The 26413-nt window shown below is 48.5% G+C and overlaps 2 protein-coding genes across 12 annotated transcripts in view; one reads left to right on the forward strand and one right to left on the reverse strand.

Moving 5' to 3' along the window:
- Positions 1-14247, reverse strand: ARMC6 (armadillo repeat containing 6). 2 transcript variants are annotated; one of them, XM_075902862.1, is made up of 8 exons: positions 14168-14247; positions 10878-11038; positions 9677-9759; positions 6905-7475; positions 5247-5392; positions 3618-3749; positions 2669-2806; positions 1-882 (listed from the first exon to the last, which is right to left on the reverse strand). In XM_075902862.1, the coding sequence occupies exons 2-8, from the start codon at positions 10996-10998 to the stop codon at positions 670-672; spliced, it is 1404 nt and encodes a 467-aa protein (XP_075758977.1). In that variant the 5' UTR covers positions 10999-11038; positions 14168-14247; the 3' UTR covers positions 1-669. The 2 variants fall into 2 exon arrangements, with proteins under 2 accessions (XP_075758977.1, XP_075758976.1); XM_075902861.1 differs by lacking the exon at positions 14168-14247 and adding an exon at positions 13698-13886.
- Positions 14081-26413, forward strand: part of SUGP2 (SURP and G-patch domain containing 2) — a 24139-nt gene continuing 11806 nt past the window's right edge. For 2 of the 10 annotated variants that reach the window (XM_075902847.1, XM_075902848.1), the window contains exons 1-6: positions 14543-14563; positions 15118-15269; positions 18375-19973; positions 22260-22377; positions 22874-23382; positions 23565-23676. In XM_075902847.1, the coding sequence (XP_075758962.1) occupies positions 15155-15269; positions 18375-19973; positions 22260-22377; positions 22874-23382; positions 23565-23676 (2453 nt within the window). In that variant the 5' untranslated portion in view covers positions 14543-14563; positions 15118-15154. Of the gene's footprint in view, positions 14232-14431; positions 14569-15117; positions 15270-18374; positions 19974-22259; positions 22378-22873; positions 23383-23564; positions 23677-26413 lie in introns of those variants that run through there. The other 8 variants (XM_075902851.1, XM_075902856.1, XM_075902855.1 and 5 more) reach the window with 8 other exon arrangements.

Raw genomic sequence — 26413 nt, forward strand, 5'->3', positions numbered from 1 at the left:
TGAAACCTGTCGTATTTATTTCTGGAAGCTCAGATTACGAACAGGACACCGGGCCGTGACGTTTTCCGCCAATGCCTTGCATTTGTGTAGAATGCTGCAGCGGATGGAACTGGAGAGAGCCAACAGTGTGAGACAGAACACCAGTAGCACAGCACTGAACAAGACAGGATATGATATTGGCTAGGTCAGGGGCATCTCCCCCAAATAGCATTTAGAACAGCGTCACAGAGCAGGGGTCGGGAGGTAGGACAAGGTGGACGGAAAGGGTAGATGCCAAGCTGCTGCAGAAAGAGATCTACTTTGGATCATAACATGGACAGACACACGTGGGAACAGCACATACTATAAACTAGTAACATGCAGCAATGGGCATGTGTGTGTTTGGGGGTGGAGGGGAAGAGGGGAGTAGATATTTCCCAGGCATCAGGCTGTAGCGAGGAGGAGATTATCATTCTAAGTTCGGTCTATCTGCAGCCTGTATACACAGACAGAGCCCTCCCTGCAACAGCTGAGCTGCCTACCTGTTATACAATCCACCACAATAGCTTCAACCGCCAGGCATTCATTTCTGCTGCTCAGGTCTGGCTTTAAGAGCAGCTGATTTGCAGCCCCATTTTTGCCTGTCGATGCTACACAGAGAGATGCCCCCAGGCACTAGGGGGCAGTGGTCTAGGGAGCCAGGCTTCCCTTTTCGCCTGTCCACAGCTCGCGGAGCTCCACTTTACAGCCAAGGTCTCTCAAGGCAGCTTTGGCGATGTCGTCACAATCCCGGTGCACGACACGAGCCTCCACAATCAAGTTCTCAGCTCCCATCTCCAGGATAGGCTGAGAGAAGTCCTGGTTCCGGGAGACCAGGTTCCGGATCAGCATGCAGGCCTGTTTCTGAGGAGAGAGGGACAGGAGAAGGGTTAATGCCTCATGCAGCGAGTACGGGGAGGAACATAAGGGCGTCCAGCAGGGAATCAGAGAGCACACTCACAGCAAGGCTGGGTTTAGTCCAGTGCCCCCTTCCTATGGTGACGGATTCCAACGTGCTTCGCACATGTTGGATCCTGGGTAGGTAGCTTTCAGATCACCAATTAAAACCTGCGTCGGTGGGAAAACTGTCCAATTGGCCGGGGTTATCCCTGACTACTTCCTTCCCCATGCCTAGGACTTTCATTGCCGCATTGGCAGACTCAAGGGATGGACACACGGCCCATGGGTCTGATGACACAGTTAAATCCTGTTTGAAGAAATCCTTCCCTTAATACACAGAACCCAACCATCCCAAAGTGACTTCCAAACTCTAGATCAGCCACTCTGGAACCCGTCACAGGGCAGTCTGGGGAGCTAAGCGGACCAGCCGTAGGCCTTATACCCAGGAGCAACCTATCACCAGAGACGTAAGCCCATTGATCACCACATAGACGAGGACAGCAGATGAGGGAAACATTCATAGACTTTAAGGTCAGAAGGGACCATTATGATCATCTAGTCTGACCCCCTGCACACTGCAGGCCACAGAATCTCACCCACCCCTCCTAGAATAATCCTCTCACCTATATCTCAGATATTGAAGCCTTCAAATACTTTGAAGACCCCAAGATGCAGAGAATCCTCCAGCTGTGATCTGTGCCCCATGCTACAGAGGAAGGCGAAAAAAATCCAGGGTCTCTGCCAATCTACCCTGGAGGAAAATTCCTTCCCGACCCCAAATATGGCGATCAGCTAAACCCTGAGCATGTGGGCAAGACTCACCAGCCAGACACCCAGAAAGTTCTCTAAAGTAACTCCTATCATCCCTCCATTGACCTATTTCCCACTGATAATGAAATTTCCCACTGATAATGGCATAACAGTCTTCAGCTCTGGTCCCTCAATTCATCAAGTGCTGAGGATACTTCCAGCACACAAAACTGTAACTAGGTTTGCTCTGGGTGTCGCCAAACCTCTGATGGCCAGTCGGGGAGGAGAAGGCAGGTGGTGCCGCTCTCCAAACTGCCCTGTTGTGTAAATTCCCCGAGACTCTGGGGCTGGCCTCTCTCAGAAGCAGGGTACTGGGCTGGAGGAACCATTGGGGTGACCCACCCTGGCCCTTCTTATCAGGGTTGAACATGCTCCAACGCAACAAGCTTTTAAACGATGAACAATCTTTAGCAAAGCTGCAAAGCAGAGGGAAGGACTTAGGGAAGGAGGCGGGGCTTATTTTTTCCACTGAAAAGGGCTTGGGGGACCGGCAGCCGGCCTTTCCTGTGACAAATACGAGCATCGTTGGCACACCCTGGAACATAACCCCATCCTCCCTCCACGGACCCAGCCACTTTTTCTTTAAATGTCACCAAGAGCCTATGACACTGGAAGGGCACAAGGCCCCTGTTGAGCCCATTATGACCCGCTAGAGGCTGGGCTCAGGGCTGCGTTTACACAGGCAGGAAGAAGTGCCAGTGCCAGCAAACTGCAGAGCAAGGCCTCTGGGACCAAACGGAATTGAAGGACAATTTCCCGTACGAACCCATCAGCCAAGAGCTCGGACAGAATTACAGAACGCTGCTCCACCCTCAGCCCCTTCGTTATCTTCACCGCGCAGCTGCAAGTGCCACACAGACCCTGGGGGAAAGATAAAGAATCCCAGGGAGGCAGCGAACCCTGTGGCTGAATCGGTGATAAAGCGCTTCGAGCCAGGTACCTGCACGGCCACTTCTTTGGGATGCACCTTCATGGCTTGAAGAGCCGTCAGGGCCCCTCCGCCTTCCATGATGACCTTACAGTTCTCTGGCTTGCGCAAGGCCAGCATACACAGGGCGGCACAGGCCTGCTCGCAGATCTGCGGGACCAAGAGGAAGAGAGGAATCATCGGCTGAACCGACTGCAGCCAGAAAAGAGAGCGAGCAAACCCCTGACGCCGCCACTACCTCCAAATTCATTCCCTCCGGGAGTAAGGAGGCTGGTGTCCCACTAAGCCAGCCCCCAAACTCCCAGGGGATTTGCACAGTCCGGTGCTGCTGCGAGACATCAGTTTGGTGGGCCTAAAGAACGCAGCCTTTGTCTAGCACAGAACAGGTACAGTGTAGCCAGCAGCCAGGCCAACATCTCCTTCTGACACCACCTCAAGCCAACAGGTGGTGGTGCCAACCTCTTCTGTTCTATCAGCCAACCTCTGCTGTCCACGGAGACCTCAGCTTTGTCAAGAAAAGGGGCAACTGGAGTAAGACAGGCGAGGTTTGGATGGTAACATTTGCCAGGCAGCAACGAGCCTGGGTCCCGTCAAGTCCTTTGACACAGAGGCTACCAGATATCAGAGGAGAATGTAGCTGGATTTGAACTGTTGACCTAAGTGTGTTAAGCTCAGAATCTGGTTTCCAATCTCTGGGGCCACCTGGTATAGTATAGTAGGAAGCAGTTACCTGATTGGATACCTACAAACACTTGCCAAAGCCCACATTTTACCAGCATTCAAGGGTTAATGCGTGCCTTGTTAGTCCATGCTGGGCATTGTTCTAAGTCAGAAGCAGTTACACTAACTGGGGAGGTAATGCAAGCAAGGGCACTGTGATGCTGTTCTCAGTACTGATTAGTGGCTCCAAAACCTGTCCACCCAACGCAGTAGACAACTCCAAAGCACAGCTCTTGTATACCTGAGGGCTGGCAAGATGGTGGCTCATCGCCAGCACAATCAGGTCCGTTCCTCCAGCGTTGACGATGGCGTCTTTCACGTCGTCGTTGCCTGCGATAGCCCATATGGCGCTCAGCACCTGCTTCACCAGCTCCTGCACTCAACGACAAAGACACGGAGAGAGGAACAAAACCCATCAGATCCCACGGAAACCAGGCAAAATGGTTCCCAGCAGCTCAGCCAGAAAGGTAGCATCTCCCACCTCTTGCCCTGCCCTGAGACTTGAACTTAGAACCCTGCCAGGATCACTGGGGGCACAGACTCTACCTGAACAGCAACATTTACCTAAGGACTCCCAGCCCCTCACACCTCCGATGCCATTTTCCACTGAGCCCAGGAAGAACATCCAAGTTACCCTGGTCAGAGTAGCTGCAACTTTCAAAGACATTTCAGAGGATTAAACACCCCAATCCATAAATATTCAATGGGATTTGGGCACCTAACTCCTTAGAAAAACCACAGACAGCATGTAGAGGCTCAATGACCCAACTTTCCTGAGCATTAGGAAGGTTCTATTCCTGCATCTGGACTGGGAGGAGGGAGAGGAAGGGGGGTAGAACAGAAGCTAGAGCAGGGTTGCTGGGTTCTGGTTCAATCTCCAACTGGGGTTGTCTGTCAATGTATTGCAGAAAGTGGTACGGGGGCATCAGCAGCATCATCCATGAGGCAAGAGCCCAAGGTAGAGGTCACTAGGGATATAACAGTGTAGTCAATTAACCAATAAGCAAAAGCTTATAGGTTAATGCTATAGACTACATGCGTTCCTTCCTCCGCCCCCCCAGTAAATTTTTAGCAGGCTGGTCAGCATCCCGGCTCGCGCCAGGACCAGGACCTAACCCTGCAGCAGCTCTGCATTTAAAGCATATTCAGAGCCAGGCAGCTCGGCTCAGTTCTGGCTTATGTCAGGTCCGGGAGCTCAGACCCCCACGCCGGACAGGGGCTCTGCCACCCTGCGCTGCTGTCTCTGTATCAGACACAGCAGCGCAGGGCAACAGGCAGACGGTCCATGAGGGGAGCTGGTTTTTAAACTGTCTCCCCTTGCAGACCAGCTCCAGCCTGGCACCCCACACTGCTGCCTCGGCTACAGAGGCAGCAGCGCAGAGGAGCAGAGAGCTCCTCGGGAGCGGAACCGGAGCGCACTGGCTGCTGCTGCCCCCACCTCCAGGTACTATAGAATAGTCAAGTAACCAATAAGAATTCAGGAGGTTAACTGACCATTCCATTAACCGATATTTAACATCCTTGGAGGTCACCAAAGCCTAATGCTCATTCATGATTGCAAAGTGCGCTGAAGATGAAAAGCACCGTGTTACATATAAATAAATAAATACATGGAGATATACCATCTCATAGAGCTGGAAGGGACCTTGAGAGGTCATCGAGTCCAGTTCCCTGCTCTTACAGCAGGATCAAATACTATCCCAGACAGATTTGACACCAGTCCCTAAATGGCCCCCCTCAAGGATTGAACTCACAACCCTGGGTTTAGGAGGCCAATGCTCAAACCACATGAGGCAACATTATGCCCAATACCTGCCCATAAATACCCTCTCTTCCCAGAAGGCATCTGATTCACGGAAGAGGACAGTACCTGTTGATCGATGCAGTCAGCCAACAGGGCAACCATGAAATTCAAGCCTCCAAGGTCCACAATCTCTTGACAGAACTCGTTCCGGACGGACAGGCGGCCGACGGTGGAACAAAGCTCACTGAGAACGCTGGAGTCATCTGTGAATGCTGCAAAGGGAGGAAAACCAATAGTTCCTGGAGAGAGGAGGAGCTGGCAAGGTCAGTGTCACATGGATTTCAGAAGACGGACCAAGCATGAACTGTTAAAAAGAATGAGGAGTCCTGTGGCACTTTAAAGACTAACAGATTTATTTGGGCATAAGCATTGGTGGGCAAAACACCCCGTGTCTGAAATGGGTTTTTGCCCAGGAAAACTTATGTCCAAATGAATCTGTTAGGGTAGGTCTACACTGTGGAGCTATCCCGCATCTTTTGAGCATGCCCGTTATTTCAAAACAGAACGGGCTCACTCTTCCCACATCCCTGTAAACTTCATTGCACGAGGGGTCAGGGACATTTTGGAACAGTGCCTCATTTCAAAATGACCTCAAAATAAGCTATTGCTTAGTGTGACGCCTCCTGTGCGCCCCTCCCACCGATAAGTAAATAAGTCCTTGCTTTGCCTTTCGGTTGCACCCTTCTTCGGTTTCCGACTCCCTGGTGCGAAGGGAGGGGAAGGGGGGCCCGGGCCCACCCCCACTCACGGGCCCCAGCCCAGGGCCCTAAGGGCTCGGATCGAATGAGACCCGGCCCGGCTGATGGGGTTCGGAACCGTAACGCGCCAGCCCACCAGCCAATCCAGGCTCTGCCCTGGGCCGCTTCCTTCCCCGCCCCCGTCGGCGTTACCCTGCACCCGAGGCTCCGAGCGGTTTCCTTATCGCAAACCCGTGAGCTGGATGAGGGATCAGTCACCGGCACAGAGTAGCTTGGTCCACAAACCACCTTCCCGGTCGCCTGTCTCTGCAGAGGAGGCCTCCTCCCTCTTCCCCTTCCCAAGCGCCGGAGCCATTTAAAAAGCTGTGCCGGGGCCATGACCCCAGTTGCCCCCGGAAGCTCCGCCCTTCGCGTTCACCCAGTTTCGTGTTGCCGCAGCAACGCGCCTGACGCCTCAGCTGCTCCCGGCCGACGCCGGGTGCCACGTCACCCGACTGCGCCGACCGAGCGGCGGCTGAACAGCCCGGGCAATGCCGAATGGCTCCAGGCTGCCAGCTGCACAGCGCGTCTTGGGGCCGCTCCCCCGTGCCGTGCGGGTGTGCCGCGTCACACTTAGGTTAACTGCTCTCTAGCCAGGTGACTTAACTCTGAAAACTGAAACCTTCACCCCTCAGCTGCCTTTGCAGCCATCACCATACTCTGCCCTTCTTCAGTACTTTTCAAAGGGTCGGGAAGCATTTTAGCAGCAGCAAGCTTCAAAACACCACCCTGGGAAGCAAGATGTCACGACCACCATTTTTTAAAAGGGGTAAACGGAGGCCAGAAAGGTCAAGTAATTTGCTTAAGGCCATACACAGCGAGCTGGTGGTAGAGCTAGGAGAATCCTGACTTCTAGTCCTCTGTTCTGATCACTGAACAGCCACACAAAAAACTAATCATTAACCCTGCAGTTAGGCAGCATGATCTTGGGGTAGGAGAGCACCCAGGATGGGAGACAAGAACCAGCAGCCGAAAGGTTAATATTACCTTTGGCAGCCTCTATGAGGATCTTTAAACCGTTGTGATCGGATACAATCATCTTGGCATGATCATGCGCATGGCCAAAGGGCACACGGATGTCGTCATCCAATGTCATGACCCTGAGCGCCGAGCAGGCCTCCCGGACCACCCCGGCACAGTCGCCATGCCTGACAATGGCATCCGTCAGCAGGGGCAGGATGCCGCCTTTCACCAGTTCCTGGCGGTTCTGTTCGTGTTTCAAACAGACGTGTCGGATGCACCGGATCCCAAGTAGAGTCAATTCAGCGTCATTGGCATTTTCCTTCATGGTGTGAAGCAACAGCTCTTGGCCAGCTGCGTCGAGCAGGTCTGGCTGCCCATCTGTGATGGCAGACAAGGCATGCAGGGCCTTGAGCAGGGCATTTTTGTCTCCAGAGGCCAGCTTGCAGGCAGACAACACCACAGGCCAGGCACCTTTCTGCCCAGCCAAGTAGCGGGTGGCCAGCTGTTCCCTGCATTGCTCGCTGAAGCGCACAAGATGCTCAACAACCTCACCAAGTGCAGAGTCTACGACAGATTTCCGGAGCGAGTCTAATGTCTAAAGAAGGAAAACGGGGGTTAGTGTTCTCCCCTACAAGTGATCTCCCAAAAAAGAAAAAAAGTCCACTGAAATCATCATATCGGCATGCTTATAACCATTTCTTCCCTTAAATTTGACACTGATGAGAAACACTAGTCAGCTCTAGAGATTGACATTAAGTATTAGGCACATGATGAGGTCAGAGCCAGCCTGCACTGCTCTTCCTCCTGTAGGGCGCCTCACTCAGGGACCAGTTCTCGGGATGAGAGGGGAATGTGGGCCCTCTGCCCCATTCAGACTTTGGCTTTCTGCAGAGTTTGCTTGCCCCTTCTAATGGGGATTTTTCTGAAGTGGACGAACTTGCCTATTAGCAATTGGATTGGGTCCCACTAACTCATTTCATACAGGCCATAGAACAGGCAGCAGGAAATAAGACCATAAAAGCTGAATCTGAATATGGCTCATCTTTCCCAGGATCCTGTCTCTGACAGTAGCCAGTAAGGGAGCATCAGGGAGAGTGTTTGGGACAAAGCAATTATGGAGCGTTTCACCCATGATCCTCTTCTGGCAGCCAGAGGCATAGGCTCACTCCGAGCCTCGGGTTGCATCCCTGACCACTTTGGCTAGTAGCCATTAACGGGCCTGTCCTCCATGAGCATCCCCAGTTCTTTTTGGAACCCCAGTAACACTTTTAGCTGTCAACATCCACAGCAATGAGTTTCACTCACAACAATTTGTGCATTGTGTAAAAAAAGTGTTTCCTCTTTATATTAAACCTGCTGCCTACTAATTTCACTGGACAATGCCTGTTTTTGTATTAGCAGAAAGGGCAAATAATATTTTATGCTCACTTTATTTTCCTCACTATCTGTGATTCTGTATACCTCTAGCCTCTCATCCCAGTCATCCTTTTCCTAACATGAGCAAACCCTAATCTATTTAGTCTCTCCTCATGGGGAAACCATTCCAGACCCTAGATCATCTTGGCTGCCATTCTCTGAATCTTTTCCAGTTCCTCTGTATCATTTCTGAGATGGAGACACAAAAACTGGACACGATGTTCAAGGCGCACCATGGATTTACAAGGGGCTTTATGGTACTTTATCTTATTTTCTACCCTGTCCTAAGGGTTTGCAACATATTTTTAGTCCCTTTGGCTGCTGCTGTGCACCAAGTGGAAGTTCTCAGAGAACTATCCATGGTTACTCCGAGATCTTTTGCTTGGGAAGCCACCATTAATTTAGAACCCATCAGTGTATGTGTGTAGCTGGGATTATTTTTTCCACTGTACATTACTTTGAATTTATCAATGCTGAATTTTATCTGGCATTTTTTTGCCCAGACATCCAGTTTTGCAAGATCCCTCGCTAACCCCTCAGTTTGGAATTAACTATCGTGAATAGTCTGCAAGTTTTGCCACTTCACTGTTCACTCCTTTTTCCAGATCACTTATGAATATGTTGACCACCACATGTTCTTGATGGACCCCATGTTCACCTCTCACCAAAGCTATACTCACTGCTGAAAGAGGCTTGGCTGAAACCAAAGACAAGAGGTGAAAGGCTCCACATTGTATTACCAATCCTCAGAACATCCAGTGGTCTTAGTTATGGCATTCATGCCCTTTTCAGAACATCTATATCGGGGTGGGCAATAATTTTTTGCCAGGGCCACCCCGGAAGGGGCGGGGCCAGGATGCTTAGGAGCAGGAGAGCGTGCAAAGCCTACTACCGCCCTGTGCCAGGAGTGTGCAGGGCTTCAAAGCGCCGCATGCTCCTGGCAGGGTGAAGGAAACTTCATGCACTCCCCCCCCCCCCCCGCCCTAATTGTCCTGGGGGTGGGGGAGCAGCAGGGCCTCCTCGGGCGGGATCAACCAAAATCGGCCTGCAGAGGCCCTTTTGCCCACCTGATTTAAAGACATTTCATGTCAGACTGACCCTTCTTTCTGGCCAAGAGAGGGGCTTGTTCCTGCTGGCCAGGAAATATTATTTTGCACTTATATAGCACCTTCCAGCTGAGGTGCTTCAGAGCTAATAAGGCCCAAGTGTGTCCCCATGTCATAATGAGACCATATTAAGACACAATGAGGTTAGCCCTTCCTTGGAGCTCACAGAGAGTCAGTAGCAGAGTTAGAAGTGGAAACCAGGGTTCACGATTCCCAACCGCTCGCTCAAACCATGAGGCCAGTTTGTTGAAAAGGTACAGTGAACATTTCCTACCTGCAAAATGTCATGTTTTTGCTCTTGGCCATTTTCAGAAGTAGATCTCGGTGCAGCTTTTACAATAGTACTCAGATCAACACCTAAAAAGGCGAGAGAGGAGGCAAGAAGCAGTCATACAGGGATTCTGGTGAAAACTGAAGAACATTAGACTTATGTCTTTTTACAGTGGATTAGCTTAAACACGGGAGTGGGTTATTAGGAGGGTTGTTACATCTGTTGGAAGAGATACAAAACCAACATCTTGGTCATCTGCAATCAGAAAATACCATTTTTTCTAAGCAAGGGGCAATCTAAGTTAAATTCCAGCTTGGGAAAAGTTCATTCCGCCTCTCTAAAATCCCTCTTGCTGTTTCAGCTTGAGTAGTTTTTCTACCATGACTACTCCTTAAAAATGAGGCGTGGCAAACAATTTCACATTCCACCTCAGAAGAGGCTGTTTTATAGATAAGCAACTGATCCCTCTGCTCCTGTGCTGATTCTGTTCAGGGCTTTGGGATCTTTCAGTCTGAAGCACCACAGGAAAAAGAACAAAATGGCTTAGAGAAGCGCTGTCCTTTATTAGTAGCCAGTTTCCAGAAAGAACCCCTGAACAGAGATTTCGGGATTCTTTAACATCTCGAAGGGTATGTCTACACTACCACCCTAGTTCGAACTAGGGTGGTTAATGTAGGCAACCGGAGTTGCAAATGAAGCCTGGGATTTGAATTTCTCGGGCTTCATTTGCATATTGCCGGGCGCCACCATTTTTAAATGTCCGCTAGTTCGGACTCCGTGCCCGCGGCTACACGCGGCTCGAACTAGGTAGTTCGGATTAGGCTTCCTATTCCGAACTACCGGTACACCTCATTCCACGAGGAGTAACGGTAGTTCGGACTAGGAAGCCTAATCCGAACTACCTAGTTCAAGCCGCGGGCACGGAGTCCGAACTAGCGGACATTTAAAAATGGTGGCGCCCGGCAATATGCAAATGAAGCCCGGGAAATTCAAATCCCGGGCTTCATTTGCAACTCCAGTTGCCTACATTAACCACCCTAGTTCGAACTAAGGGTATGTCTACACTACCACCCAAGTGGCTTACATGAGAAGTTGGCATTTTTAACACATACCCAAAAGCAACCGTTTTTTAATAGGTTGACAGCATTTTAAATTACATGTCTGTCATATCCTATCATTCCAGAGCAAGATGGATTTGAAATACCTTGAGATTCAAATTGCTGGACAGCTTCTTGCACTGCCTCCTCTGGATCCATGTCAAATTCTGCGATGTTTTCTTGCACCACATCATCAAATGTTTCCTGTGTGATCCGTTTGGATGCCATTTTATTTGGTTATAATAGAGAGACTGAATAGCTTCTTGACCTGTCATCGGGAAAGCACAGAATTAGTCTTTCTCCAAAACATTATGAAGTTTTTGACAGCAAGAAACAAAAATGTTGCCCTATTATCAAACGTACAGAATCAGAGACGTGTAGGAGTGAAAGGGACCTCAAGAGATAATCTACATTAGTCTCCGCACTTAAGGCAGGACTACATCATAACTAGGCCATTTCTTACTAGTGTTTGTCTAATTTACTCTCAAAAACATGCAATAACAGCGATTCTCTAAGCAATATAACTAACCTGATGGGAAGTTTTTCTTAATGTCCAGACTAAACTTCATTTGCTGTGATGAAGATGGCAAAGGGGACATAGAGTCCATCACTTATACTGATAGTCCCCGACTTACGAATGAGCTACGTACCAAATACTTGGTCATAACACGATCTGTTCGTAAGTCGGATTCTATTCATTTAAATGGGACTGCGCTTTTCGTAAGTCGGGGACCGGCTGTATAGGAGATTGGTCGTAAGTGCAGATGGTCGTACATCGATGCGTTCGTAAGTGGGGACCACCTGTATAGGTCCTCTGGTCATTACCAATATGGCCCAGTTTTGAACTGAAGGTATTATCCTCTGACACCAGTTCAGTGGCCCGGCTGAAGGGAATCTGAGATTTTCTGTCCAGTTCCAAATGGAGTGGCCATAAAGCAAACCATCATATCTGGTGCTAATTGAGGCTCCTTTGTTGGGGGAGGATGCATCTCAACACAGGCTAAGTTTATTAACTGGCCATGGAGACTGAACTTCCAGCACTCTGTTAGAATGTGCTCTTCATGCTCAAGAGCAAGGGATACCATCAGAGAGAAGCCTAATTTGTTGCCACCTATTCTACATCTATTAAGTAGATACACAAAGGACTTCAGTCACTAGTGGTTGTCAATCGGGAGTAGGGCTGGGTAAAATACGGCCCCTGCCTGCTCCCCACCTGCTGCTGAGAAAAGCAGCTGCTGCAGGGCCCTGTTTGAACAGCTGTGAGCCCAGGGGCGGGAGGAGAGACTTCATGTGCTGCCTGCGCCCCTGCACAATCCCACTGGCTGGTTTGCCATTGGGGAAACCAACTGTATGTATTCAAAAAGAGCATGCAAAAAGCACCATCAAAAGTTTGAGACAGTGAAGAGATCCATAATTCCTTTATTCTTTAGTTACTGTGAAGTTGGATGTAGTACTGATGGATCAAATTCACACACACATTATTTTTTAAGTCAATACTGTCCATTTATAAACATGGGATTTAAAGAAACTAAGGCAATGAAGATAAGGGGCTTGATCAAAGCCAGAAAGTTTCTGTATGAGATACTACTGATTCAGAACCCAAGAGTAATAATTAAATTAAAAAAAAAAGAGGATTGTAGCAACATTTGAGTAGTTTATCATTCCATAAAATATATTACATTTAATTCAGACACAGAGTCAGAAGCAAAATTTGAGGGGCCCTGGTTTCCACCATAGGACCAGATCCCAGCAGTTAGCTACATTACATGTTTTAAACATTTTCATGGTAGCATGTCTTTCCTGCTGATTGTAAGCTCTTTGGAGCAGGCACCAGGTTTTCCCCTGTATTTTGCATACTTTCCATCAGACCATAACATTTAATAGATAAGAGTAATCTCCAAGGAGTAGCTGTGTTTTTATAATTTATTATTTAAAACTCAAGGTATTTTTAAAAAGAGATATTCAAAGCCACAAGACTTGGAACAGGGGGTCTTTGTTCCTGACTGCAGATGCAAATATTCATAGGGCACTGATGTCATCGCAACCCTTCCTGTCCACAGCTCTGAACAGAAACTGCTGAGTTACGAGGATGGCAATTTTGCCAGGCTGCGCTGGAGGGAGAGCCGGGGGAGACAGAGCTGACTGTACGAAGATATGACAACGCTCCGAGCACCTGCCTGGGCAGATATTTCTATTTGTTTCAAAGCGCCGGAGGGCAGGTGCACCTGGCAGCGTTCAAAGGCTGGGCAAGGAGCTGGGCAAGGAGCTGGGCAAGGAGCACCCACTGTACTCGGCTCCAGCATCCCTGCCTGGGTCTCCACGCGGCCCTGGCCCTGCAGCTTGGGATGGGTGGCAAGAGGTGGTTGGGGGGGGGGGGGTGCTCACAGAGGGAGAGCGCAGGAGAGGATGCTCCAAGAGGGCAGAGAGAGAAGCCAGGCAGTTTCTCCGGTGTGTGTGTGTGTGGGGGGGGGGGGGGGTTGCAAGCCTAGGGGAGTAGGGGGTGGGCCAGGGCTGTCTGGAAGCAGGGTACTGATACCCAGCAAGGGGCGCGGGGGTGACACCCCAGGGCAGGAGCAGCAGCCACCAGTGGTCACTGGGGCCTGCAGAAGCAGGGAGGGCCCCCAGGGGGCGGGGGAGAAGGAGGGCCCCCCCATTAGGGGGCGGGGGAGAGATTTAGGGGAAGGGGAGGGGCCCCCCATGGAGGGGGGCCCCCCCATGAGCAGCCCCCCATGGAGGGGGAGCCCCCCCCATGAGCAGCCCCCCGGGAGGGGGAGGGGGAGCCCCCCCATGAGCAGCCCCCCATGGAGGGGGAGCCCCCCCATGAGCAGCCCCCCATGGAGGGGGAGGGGGAGCCCCCCCATTTAGCAGTGACGGCGGGGAGGGGGCGCCGCTGGCGAAGCCCATCTCAGGGCCCCTCCGCCACTCACGTGCGGGTCTCGCCGTCGCTGGGTCCGTCCCGGTGAACGCAGAACTCAAGCGGCTCCGAGAACCCGGCGACCGCCCTGACCCAGCGCGGCCACCATACGCAGCGCTACAAAGTTCACAGCACGCCTGCGCGCCACCGGCCGCGGCATTTTTCAGCGTGAAGAAATTCACACTCCCCTTCCGCCATCATATACACACACACACAAAAAAAAAAAAGCACGCAGGGTGCGGACTGCGCATGCGTCTGAACGGGCGCTCAATACGCGTGCGCCAACCGGCTTGCGCGCCGTCCTCCGCCGTTAATTAAAAAAAAAGGGAGATAGGCATTGCGCACGCGCACAACCCTTCCTGCGCGTGCCTGTTCATCTCTGTGCTCAGCAAAACGCCTCGTCCTCCCCCTGCGCATGCGCGATCGGTCGGCCAGGCCAAGTGCCTTGTGGCGACTAAGAAGTCGCAAGTTGGAGGAGCTGACCGGAGCGGGTGGCTAAATCGCGGCTGCCGGGCACTGGCGAGCTACCGTCTGCACCGCCCCGCGGGTGAGAGGCGGGGCGAGCTCCCACTCAGTCCCACCACCTCAGCTCGCCGCGTGGGGGCGAGGTCCCGGGGGCGTCCCGTTTTAAATACAATACAATCTCCCTCCCCCCCCCCCCCCCCACGTTCGCCTCAGGCGAATGGGGCGCGCCTGCGCCTGCGCCGGGGAGAGGCGAGGGGAAACCGCGACTGCGCCTGCGCCGGGGAGACGCGAGGGGAAACCGCGCCTGCGCGACGCGAGCCTGCCTCCGAGGGGGGGCCCCGCAGAGGCTGCTGGGAGCTTCCTGGCCCGCACCGAGCGCGAGCGGGAGGGTTGCGTCCTGCCTGCCGGGGCGGGGTGAGGTGAGGGCGGGGCTCGCCGGGGGGGGGAGCTTTCGAAAAGCCCCCTTGGGAGGCGCGCGGCCAGCGGGGGGCCCCCCCACCCGCGCACGGGGGCGGCTGGAGGCCTCGGGCGGCGCGGGGGCCGGGCAGCCCCTAGCAGCGGGGAGGGGGGGGGCCTGTCCGCCAGCTCAGTCTGTGCCTAGTTCCCGTCCTGGGCTGGACCCCCCCCCCGGGCTTGGGGAGCAGCAGCCCCCCCCGCGTTATCTGAACATGCTGCCCAGCCCCTCTCCTGTGGCCCTGTGCGTGCACCGGGAGCACGTCCCTTTGCAAACCGCCGGTGGGTTTCTGGGAGGGTGTAAACTCCTCCAACCAGTTAACCGATTCAACGCTATGGGGGGGGGGGGGGCTGGAGTAGCCCCCATGCCAGACCGGGCTGCTCTCTGCATGCCCTGGCCAGCCCCCAGGCTGCTCCGGCCAAACTGGAGTGCTGTCTGCCCGCAGCTGGTGGGGAGGCTGCTCCAGCCCCGTGAACCGTCTTTACCTGTTAACCGTTCGCCTCCTTAATTTCAGTCAGAAAACTGAGCATCTTTCTTGCGACAGAGTAGAAATGGCCTCAAGACGAATTACGCGGGAGACTTTTGATGCCGTGGTGCAAGACAAAGTGAAAAGGTATCGGATGGACCGAAGCGATGCTATAGAAGAAACAATCCATCATTTTAAAGGTAAGGCCCCACATGAACTCTTGATTTGCCTCACCTGTGGATTCGGGCAGTTGCTGTATGGATCATAATTTGTTAGTATCTGGACATTTTCTTACTATAAATTCTCATTAAATATAAGTTTTCTCCGATTTGCATTTTGTAAGGGCAAAGGAGCGTTACCAACACTAGCTCAGTGAATTTATTTCAGTATATAATAATGTCTCCCATGTATTTTCATCTAATAAAGCATTTAAATTAGAGATGTGAATGGGTGGTAACCCAGCAAGCATCAACCTTAACAGGTGATGCTTGCCAGATAGGCATTAACTGGTGCCCAGGAGCAGCCCTCAACCTGCAGCCAGCTGCAGGCCCAGGTCTGCTCCAACCTCACCTGGCCTCTGCATGGGGTTGCTGGCTCCCACCCCATGCAGGACCGGGAGCGAAGGAGGTCCCTTGCTTGCTGTCCTCTAAGATGGAGTGATCCGTGCCTATGATGGGGGAGGGCTGGGCTGGAGTGTCCCCTCTGTCTGCTGGTGGGAATAGGGGTTGCTCTGGCCCAGCTGGGCTGCAGTGGCTCTCCCAGCTGCTCCTCCGTTAATCAGTTAACCATATGTTTAACCGGTTAACCAATTAAACTAGATTTTAAATTGCTGATTTAAAATAACACATTGGACCAAATTCTACTCCAGTCAGAGTCTGGCAACTGTTTATTTTCATTGGGACTTCAGACTCCTAATCACAACATAGACTTTTATCCTGCCTGTTTAATCATTGAAATAAGCACAGGTGTAATAGGGGGGTCAGGTAATAAGAGGGGGCCATGTAGGTTCATGTCAACATATGGTAGTGTGAATTTCCTTTGTTTTTAAAAGGAAGAAAAACACAGCGGTGCTGGAGTCATGTCTAGCCATGTGTGCAGTATGTGATCTTCAGATGCTATTAACTTCATTATTTCTCATTCAGATGTCTTTAAACATGTTTGAAGTGCTAGTCCTGGAAGAGAACTACTTCCATAGGGCTGGAAATTTTAAAATAAGCTAGTTTGAATTAAATTTGAATTGACCAAGCTAGAAAGGTAGTGGCAGGAGTCAAGACAGGGCCTGGGGGATGTGGGAGGGCAGGAGGCTGTGGGCGAGTGAGGATTGAGAGGTGAGGAGGGACTCAGGGTGAGTTAGCCCATCCAGCAGGGTTTCTCTGCTCTCCCCTACTCCCTTTGGTACAGGGGCAGCAGTGTGAGAGGACAGGTGCTTCCCCAGGAACAAGTGCTCCTGGGGAGCCTACTTAAAAGCCAACTCCCCATGAGTATCAGCTCTCACCTGCCCCTCTTTGCACTGCGGCTTCTGGTACAGAGCCATCAACATAGTGGAGGCAGGGAGGTATAGAATCATAGAATATTAGAGCTGGTAGGGATATTGTGAGGTAATCAAGTCCAGTCCCCTGCCCTCATGGCAGGACCAAGCACCATCTAGATCAGTGGTCTCCAACCTTTTTACACCTAAGATCACTTTTTAAGTCTCAGAACAGGCGAAGATCTACTGCCCCGCCCCTTCCTTGAAGCCCCGCCTACATTACATGAGGAAATCTAATGTAAACGTACTGTGCAGATGCGCAGTTCAGAGGGGGCTCAAGAGCTACTCTTAGAGCCCCTGAGATCTACTGGTAGCTCGCGATCTACTGGTTGGTGACCACGGATCTAGATCATCCCTGATAGATGTCTATCCAACCTGCTCTTAAATATCTCCAGTGATGGAGCGTTCACAACTTTCCCAGGTAATTTATTCCAGTGTTTAATCAACCTGACCGTTAGGAGGTTTTTCCTAATATACAACCTAAACCTCCCTTGCTGCAATTTAAGCCCATTGCTTCTTGGCCTATCCTCAGAGACCAAACAGAACAACTTTTCTCCCTCTTCCTTTCTAACACCCTTTTAGATACTTGAAAACTGCTATCATGTCCCCTCTCAGTCGTCTTTTTTCTAAACTAAACCAGCCCAATTCTTTCAGTCTTCCTTCATAGCTCATGTTTTCTAATAATTTGTGTTGCTCTTCTCTGGACCCAATTTCTCCTCATCTTTCTTGAAATGTGGTGCCCAGAACTGGACACAATACTCCAATTGAGGTGTAAATCTGCACAGAGTAGAGCGGAAGAATGACTTCTGTTTTGCTCACAACACTCTTGTTAATGCATCTCAGAATCATGTTTGCTTTTTTTGCAACAGTGTCACACATGTTGACTCATGTTTAACTTATGGTCCACTATGAGCCCTAAATCCCTTTCAGTGGTACTCTTTCCTAGAAAATCACTTCTCATACTGTATGTGTGAAACTGGTTGTTCCTTCCTAAGTGGAGTACTTTGCATTTGTCTTTATTCATCCTATTTACCTCAGACCATTTCTCTAGTTTGTCCAGATTATTTTGAGTTTTGACCCTCTCCTCCAAAGCAGTTGCAACTCCCCCCAGCTTGATATTATCTGCAAACTTAATAAGCGTACTCTCTATGCCATCATCTAAATCATTGAGGAAGATATTGAACAGAATCAGTCCCGAAACAGACCCCTGTGGAACCCCATTTGTTATGCCCTTCCAGCATGATTGTGAACCGTTAATAACTACTCTCTGAGAATGGTTATCCAGTCAGTTATGCACCCACCTTAGATTAGGCCTCATCTAGGTTTCATTTCCCTAGTTTAAGATGGTCATACAAGACTGTGTCAAATGCCTTACTTAAGTCTAGCTATACCACTTCTCCCTTATCCACAAGGCTTGATATCCTATCAAAGAAAGTGATCAGGTGAAGAAAGTGAAAGTGATTTGGGGGCCATAGCTCTTACCATAGGAGGCTGATAGACTGATTCACAGATGGACACATTCTAAATATATATGTGACTCAAATGTTTTAAGTAATTATTTATCATGCAAAAACTTAGAAATTTTTTATATGTATTGCTTTTCAATTACAAGGTGAAAAAAAGTATGAGAGAAATGTTTCATTGAATTGGACTTGGGTTCTAATTTGAGGGCGTGTTTAGGAGTGCTGGTTGCTCAGATTTCTAAATGTGCCTGAACACTTAGTACATAAAACATTTTATGTTGTCCTCATGTCTTCTTTTGAACTGTTCCTCGCAGCTCATTCAAGATCAGTTCCAAGATCCAGATATGAAGACAGTTTTCATGATGATGGAAGATACTCACATGATGGTCCCCAACACCATCCTCATGATGACTGGAGAGAAGACTCTAGAGAGGACTATCCAGGACCTTCTTACAGATCTAGTAGCCCTCTCATGAGGAAAGATAGCTACTACCATGACCACTATGGCCGCCCTGCCTCTCGGGACCGGGACTATGGCCGCCCTGCCTCTCGGGACCGGGACTATGGCCGCCCTGCCTCTCGGGACCGGGACTATGGCCGCCCTGCCTCTCGGGACCGGGACTATGGCCGCCCTGCCTCTCGGGACCGGGACTATGGCCGCCCTCACCCTCGGGAATCCTCCAGATTGCATGACTCAGACTTTGGCTCTTCTGAACTCTTGGGTGATTTTAGGTCACCAGGACTTCTAGAAGACGAGTACGGGAATGTAGAAAGTCAGGATTATGACCTGGAATATGGACTTCAATCTGAGAGTGAGTTTAGACCCCCAGTCCGCAGAGGCAACCTCAGTAGAGGAAGGATTCTGAGAGGAAAACCTATTACAAGAGTCTTGATTAAAAATAAAGTGTTTAAAGGAGATATCAAAACTCCTCTAAAGAAATGGAACACCAAAAAACCACTACCATTAACTAATCAGAAGTCCGCTCTGCAACCTGATCAGATGTCAGAAACTACAGAACGACCTAACCAGAGGTCTGCAATTGCTCAGCGCCCTAATCAGAAGCTAATCATACGACCTAATCAGAGGCCAACTGTGACAACCCAAAGGCCTGTTCTTCGACTTCCTAAGTCTGCGCATGTGTTCAGAGAGCTTAATCTTGATCTTGTGGACAAATCTGACATATTCTCAACCTTTGGAATAGAGATAATAAAATGGGCTGGATTTCACACAATAAAAAATGATGCAGAATTTCAACAGCTTTTTGGGGCTCTCTTTGAGCTGGAAACAGAAACGTGTGCAAAAATGCTTGCTTCGTTTAAATGCTCACTAAAGCCAGAGCACAGAGATTATTGTTTCTTTACTATCAAAAATTTACAACATGCTGCTTTGAAGACTCCCAAAGTAGACAATGAATTCTTAAATATGTTGTTGGACAAGGGTGCCATGAAGACTAAGAACTGCTTCTTTGAAGTCATAAAGCCTTTTGATAAGTACATAATGAGGCTCCAAGACCGTCTTCTAAAGAGTGTCACACCTCTGCTTATGGCCTGCAATGCCTATGAATTAAGTATCAAGACAAATGGCTTCAGTAATTCTGGAGAAATGGCAGGTGCTTTTGAGACCACCATTTCTCTGTGTCGTAAGTCCTTGGCACTTCTGGGCCAAACCTTTGCATTAGCTTCTGCTTTCAGGCAAGAGAAAATACTTGAAGCTATTGGTCTCCAGGAAATGGCTCCAACACCAACTTCATTCCCAAATTTTGATGATTCAACATTATTTGGAAGAGAATATATAGAAAACTTGAAAGTATGGCTTGAGAAAAGTGGCTATTCAATTCAGATGAAGAAAATAGAACCTGAGTCAACAATACAGCTTAAAAAAATGGCTCCTGACACAAAACCTAAAAGTAAGAGTAAGTAAAATGCCATAAAACCACGATGTCCAACCAGTTCTGAAGCAGCAGCCATCTAGCCAGTTAGCTACACTCAGCTAGCCAAATAGCCACATATGGCTAGTGTGTTGGACACCACAGCCATACAATAACTTTGACACATTTATTAGATTTTTTTTTCATATAATCATAGAAGTTAGGGACATTGTTGGCAGTTCCCCTTCATCAGGGAATGAGAGGAAAGTACACATTTTGCTGCATTACTCACTCTGGCTGTAGAGAGTGCAGGGGACAGATGAGCTGTGTGCTTTGCTGTCACTCCCTAATAGAGACAGAAAGAGGAAGAGCAAACAGCCCTGGTATGAGTTTTCCTTTTTTCCCCCTCTTTGCCCCCCCCCCCCAAAAAAAAAGTTAAGGACCTGAGCCACATTAGATAAATAATGCTAGTTCCTTATACTGGCAGTCTCCGGGTTACATGGATCCGACTTACATCAGATCCCTACTTACAAACGGGGTGAGGCAACCCCGCACTAGCTGCTTCCCCCCAGCAGACCAGGGAGACGCGAAGCTAGCGTCGTTCCCCCCCAGCAGACCAGGGAGACGCGGAGCGGCTTTTCTCAGCAGACACCTCAGCTTGAGAATAAAGGACTGAGGGAAGTGAGGTGTGGGAGAATAAAACTGAGCTCTGGAGAAATGTTTGGCTAGAGTTTCCCCTACAATATGTACCAGTTCCGACTTACATACAAATTCAACTTAAGAACAAACCTACAGTCCCTATCTTGTACGTAACCCGCGGACTGCCTGTAATACACTTATTGATGTTTAGTCTAGATTTAAATGTTCCAAATGATAGGACTTCCTCAATTTGCCTTGAGTGAAAATGTGAAAAGCAAACTATTTGTTAAAGTGGTATTCAAATATAACTAATTTTCACCACACTCTTTGCATGTATATAAATCTCATTTTGTAGCTGAATTAATTTGTCCAGATTATGTAAGTGATCAGTGACAGATCCACAATTACATTTTGTAGGGTCACAGCACCAGCCCAGTTCTCTGTCCCTTAAGCCACACTGCTCATAATGGTGCTGTTCCAGACCTAAGAGCTCCCCAACATTTTTCCCTGATTTTTTTTTTTTAGTCAAAATTTTCCATTTCTTAATTTATTCTCATTAATTCTACCTGCATCTTTTCTGTTAATATTTAAAAGATGGGAAAGTGCATCTGTAAAACCACAAATGTTGAGAGGCAGACACTGAGGTAAATATAGTAGGTGAAACTACTGTTGACTTTTTTAAATTTGACTTAAGTTTCAAGCGGGACTAAATTCCTCTAAAGACTACCTTACACCAGTCCCTGTAGTTTCCCGGTAGACGCTTCTCACTAATTCATTACATTGCTGTTTGTCATGACTGTTTGGTTGTGCAGGACTGTATTAAAAAAACATAATTATAAAATTTGTATCTGCATCCAATCCACCAAATGCAAAGAATAGTCCATTAGTGGATATCTGTAGATTTGCAGGGCTCTAATTATTAAACCAGATGTTAGTTCTTATGACACTTTTATTCAAGCAAATTTGAAATAATTGTAAATGAAATTCTGAGATGTTTTCTTTCAGATGATGCTAAAATTGATTATATTGCAAACAGTGGCTTTTCTGTTGAGATAAATAGTTACCTTTATTCATTCTGAAAGATTTGTTCTTTATAATGTCTACTACTACTAATAGCTGTTGATTCCATCATCCTCGGTGTGTTGTAATTTTCTTCAATATTTCCTCCATTATTTGACTGGGAATTGAAACTAGACTTAAATTTCCTGGAGGTTAGGTCCATAAATGGCTACTAGCCAGGGGATAAAATTGGTGTCCCTCGCCTCTATTTGTCAGAGGCTGGAGAGGGATGGCAGGAGACAAATCTCTTGATCATTGTCTTCGGTCCACCCTCTCTGGGGCACCTAGTGCTGGCCACTGTTGGCAGACAGGATACTGGGCTAGATGGACCTTTGGTCTGACCCAGTACTGCCGTTCTTATGTTGTTCTTATGTACTGCTACTAATTGTTGTGCTATAAAACGAGTATAATTAATATCCTGCCACGTATTTCCCTATATTCTTTGATTATTGCATGATCACTTCCCCCTTTTATTATGCTGATTACACCTAAAATATCAGTCTAGCGAAAATGGGCCTGTAGTGTGTTAACAATAGCGGGCTTACTGCTGGAATATTGTTATAAACCTGGTTGGACATCTTCACATCTTATTAACAAGAATAATACAATTACCGTGCCCTTTTGTCATTACAGTTCCACAGCGAGCTGATCGGAGAGTTGTAGAGACAATTGAAAAGCTAGTGAAAAGTATTGTTAGTGGCACTTTGTCAGCAAAAGAGAGAACTGCTCAGAAGAGCTGTCCTGAATATTGGTAGGTATCTTGGAGAAGTTAGTTCTAAATGAATAGTAGTACCTGAGAATTATAAACACCTTGAGGAGGAAGGTTGGTTGTAACTCTGAAATCTTTGTACTTCTGAGCAAAACATTATGGGGATTCTATCAAAAGTTTACAACTGAACATTGACTTAATACATCTTTGAAATTTTATTATGCAGAAGAAAAATGCTGCTTTTCCTTTATTTTTTAGCAGCTCACGTTTGACACAATCTTGTTCTGTCTGTGTGTTTGTTTCTGGTCCCTGCTCCTTCCTGATTGTGTACTTCGGTTCCAGGTGATGTATGTGGTTGACTGATCAGTTTTTAACTCTGATGGTTATAATTCTGAGATTCAACTGAAACGTACTTGTTTGCCCTATTTAGTGTCTGATCCTGCTCCATTCAAGTCAGTGCCATGACATTCTTGAAATATGGGGGTTGTTTTCAGTATATGTGTTCACATGCTGTATGTGTTCTTCTTTTCTAATGTAGGTTCTTGTCTGAAGAAGATAGTCTAGAATATAAATACTACAGACTAAAGTTATCAGAGATGCAAAGATTGACATCATCTGCAAAGGAAGGAGGCAGAGAGGGGAAAACACCAGAAGAATCTGCAACAGAATCAGTGAGGGCAATGTTGTATGCCAGGAAAGTAGCAAGTATCAAGAAAAGGCTATTTAAAAGAAAAAGACTTGGAATTTTTACACAGCATGGAGTTAGAGGCAGGAAAGTGAGAAAATCAACCATAGGGACACAGACTGTGCTTTCAGCTGGCACGATGCTGAAACGTCAAGACAAGCTCACCCAAGGTTCGGTCCAGTCAAAATCTTCCATATCAGAAATCAGCATGTCTGAGAAGAACTCTTCTTTGGACACAGCTGGCTCCTCACAGCATGTCACCAGTCCAGAAGTTTCTCTGTCACTGGGAGAAGGGGCAGACACTGAGGATTTATTGGCATCCACTGGACATTCCCAGGCAATGTTGTCTCAATTTCCTGATGGTAGGTGAAGATCTGAGATTAGATCTTAAATTCTCTAGTAGTATGAACAAGGCATTAAGATATGAGTAAAATAGTCTACTTGGTAGTATTATTTTTCATGTCATAGTGTCTTGAGAGTTTAATTACTATATAGACCCCATTGTTCTACGCATTGTACAAACATACTGTTTTCTCACTTGCAGTGGATGCTAAAACAATGGAAACTGCTGAGAAGCTTGCCAAATTTGTTGCTCAGGTGGGACCAGAAATTGAGCAGTTCAGCATAGATAACAGTGCAGACAACCCCGATCTTTGGTGAGTAACCTACATATTCATTTGTGTAAATAGTCTAATAAGAGAAATTACAATATCAAGCTTTTAATGTAGAATTACCGTTTGACACGTAGATCTGTCTTTTGGCTATTGGCTAAGGCCTTGCTCATTCAGTTACATAGATCTTTGTTTAATATCACTGGCTATGTCTACGCTGCCAGTTACAGCGCTGTTCACAGAGTGCTGCAAGGAAACCACTGTTGTGTGTCCACTGTGCTCCTTGTGATGGTGGAGCATGTTTGCAGTGCCACATGGGGCAGTCAGCATCACATGGTGCAAGTTTCCCAGTCCTATTGCTCCATGCTACTACATTGAGAGCAGCTTCTGCAGAAGCCCAGGGGAAGGGGTGAGAGTGCGACGGAGAGCGTGTATGTGTATGAGGGAGAGAATAAAAGACTGTTTTGGGGATCTCACCATGCTGTCTCGTAAATTCAGATAGCTGTAGGAAACAATCCATCTGTGGAGAGGGGGTCCCCCTGCTAAATCCCCTTAATCAGTTAATCGGTCAAACATTATGCTTATCCAGTTAACCAATTAAATAGGATTTTGCATCGCTACCCTCTGCCCCCCGCCTTCCTCCCCAGCTTTTTGTACAGCTCTCTCTCTCACACAGATGCCTGCCTGTGTGTTCAATAACAGGAACATTCCACTTGAATGGTTTGCTCCATGTCCTGGGGCAAATCCATCCAGGACATGGAGCAAATCCATACAGCATGCAGGCTGCCCTATGAAGCTCTGGATATGCATATGCCTGTAGGGCAGACAGCAGAGTTCAAAAATAAGGAGCAGAGAGGATGTGAGGGATTATGGGCCATTTCCGGAGGCCAGTCAGAATGCAGCAAAAAATTCAAGTGTCCACACTGGAACCCCAAGGCTGTATCCATAGTGCAGCAAGCTCTATTCTTCTCGTCAAGGTGAATTACCTAGAGTGCAGAATCTGCAGTTTTAGTTCATGCTAAGTGCCTTGCCAGTATGGACACCTCAGGAGTTACAGCACTGGGAGCTGATTTAATGTGCTGTGACTTGCCAGTGTAGATTTGGCCACTGTGTTTTGGTTCTTAAAGAAGATATCAACTGTAAATTTAAATATTTATAGGAATAGAGGATTTGGATTTGTTTTACCAAGTCAAAATATTTGTCTTTCTTTAACTTATTGTCCTTAGTGGTCAATATGTGAAGCTGAGAGGAGACTAGAATCTCTCCAGAATGCACAGACGTTGTGATAAATGGGAGATGTAATTTTTTTACATCCAAAGCAATTGTGCAACCCAAAGCAATTCTTTGAGGATGTCAACAAATGTGGACAAGAGTGATTTAGTAGATGTAGAGTACTTGGACTTTCAGAGAACTTTTGACAAGGACCCTCATCAAATGCTGTTAAGCAAAGTAGGCAATCAATGGATAAGAAGGACATTCCTATCATGGATCAATAGCTGATGAAATGGTAGCAAACAAAGGGTAGGAATAAATAGTCGCTTTCACAATAGAGAGAGGTAAAAAGTGGGGTCTTCCAAAGATCTGTACTTGGGCTTGTGCTGTTCAATATACTCATAAATGTTTTGGAAAAGGGGGTAAACAGTGAAGTGGCAAAGTTTGCAGATGTTACAAAATTACTCAGGGTAGGTCAGGCCAAAGCTGACTGAAGCATTGCAAAGGGATCGATCTCTTCAAACTCGGTGACTGGGCAACAAAATGGCAGATGAAATTCAACGCTGATAAATGCAAAGTAATGCACATATATATAGTAGCCCAATGTCTGTGACTCTGAAACGCTGGCTGTTCCCTCTGGGCAGCGCTGTTTCCTCCTGCCGTGGCACTCAACTAACTTCTGTGCCGCTCAGCCAGGGCGCTGCGTGGGAGCAAGCGGCACAAGTGGCTGTTTGGGGTCCGCGCTCCCCATGCAGCAATGGGGACCGTGGGGCCCAAACGGCCGCTTGCTCCCCCGCGGTGGCCCGGCTGAGCAGCGCAGAAGTCAGCCAAGTGCCACGGCAGGAGGGGAAGCAAGGTGGGGCGGTGACATACACGGCCAGGGAGCAGGGCCTGGCCGTGTACTTCACCACCCTGCCCTCCTTCGCCTCCTGCCATGGTGCTTGGCTGAGTTCTGCGCTGTTCAGCTGGGCTGCCACGGTGGAGACCAAACAGCTGCTTGCTCCCCCGCGACAGCCTGGCTGAACGGCACAGAACTCAGCCAAGTGCCACGGCGGGAGGTGAAGAGTGGCAGGGCGGTGTCATACACACCCAGGGGGCGGGACCTGCACAAGCGTGCATCCCCGATGGAGACAAAGAGCAGAGAGTGAGTGAGAGGCAGGAGGAGGAGGAGGAGAAGAGGAGAAAGGGAGAGTGAGAGGCAGAAGGGGGAGAAGAGAAAAAAAGAGCTGAGAGAGAGAGGCAGAAGGTGGAGGAGAGCTGAGGGGGGGGGAGGCAGTAGGAGGAAGAAAGAGCGAGAGACCGGAGGCTCAGGAGAGAAGACAGACGTGGAGGAGAGACCTGAAAATCCCATTTTATGATGGGCTAATTGGCTAGTTGGAAAATATTGTCCCAACTGTGAATACAAAATAATTTGATCTAAATTAGCAGTTAGCACTCTGTGATATTGGAGTCAGTGTACATAGCTGAGCAGATGTTTTCAGACAATGCGCAGTGGAAATCCAGTAATAGGAAACAGAATGAAAGGAAATGTTAGGAAAGGGACAAATAATAAATATCATAATGCCACCAT

The sequence above is a fragment of the Pelodiscus sinensis genome, chromosome 19 (assembly GCF_049634645.1).
Source record: "Pelodiscus sinensis isolate JC-2024 chromosome 19, ASM4963464v1, whole genome shotgun sequence".
Classification (NCBI taxonomy): domain Eukaryota; kingdom Metazoa; phylum Chordata; order Testudines; family Trionychidae; genus Pelodiscus; species Pelodiscus sinensis.

Bases quoted from the DNA above. Each gene is read 5' to 3' on its own strand.
- ARMC6 (XM_075902862.1), bottom strand. From the start codon at position 10,998: ATGGCATCCAAACGGATCACACAGGAAACATTTGATGATGTGGTGCAA. The intron at 9,760-10,877 runs GTATTTCAAATC...TCGCCTTTTTAG, and splicing joins CCAGCAATTTGAATCTCAAG to GTGTTGATCTGAGTACTATT. The intron at 3,750-5,246 runs GTACTGTCCTCT...CGTTGAGTGCAG, and splicing joins CTGACTGCATCGATCAACAG to GAGCTGGTGAAGCAGGTGCT.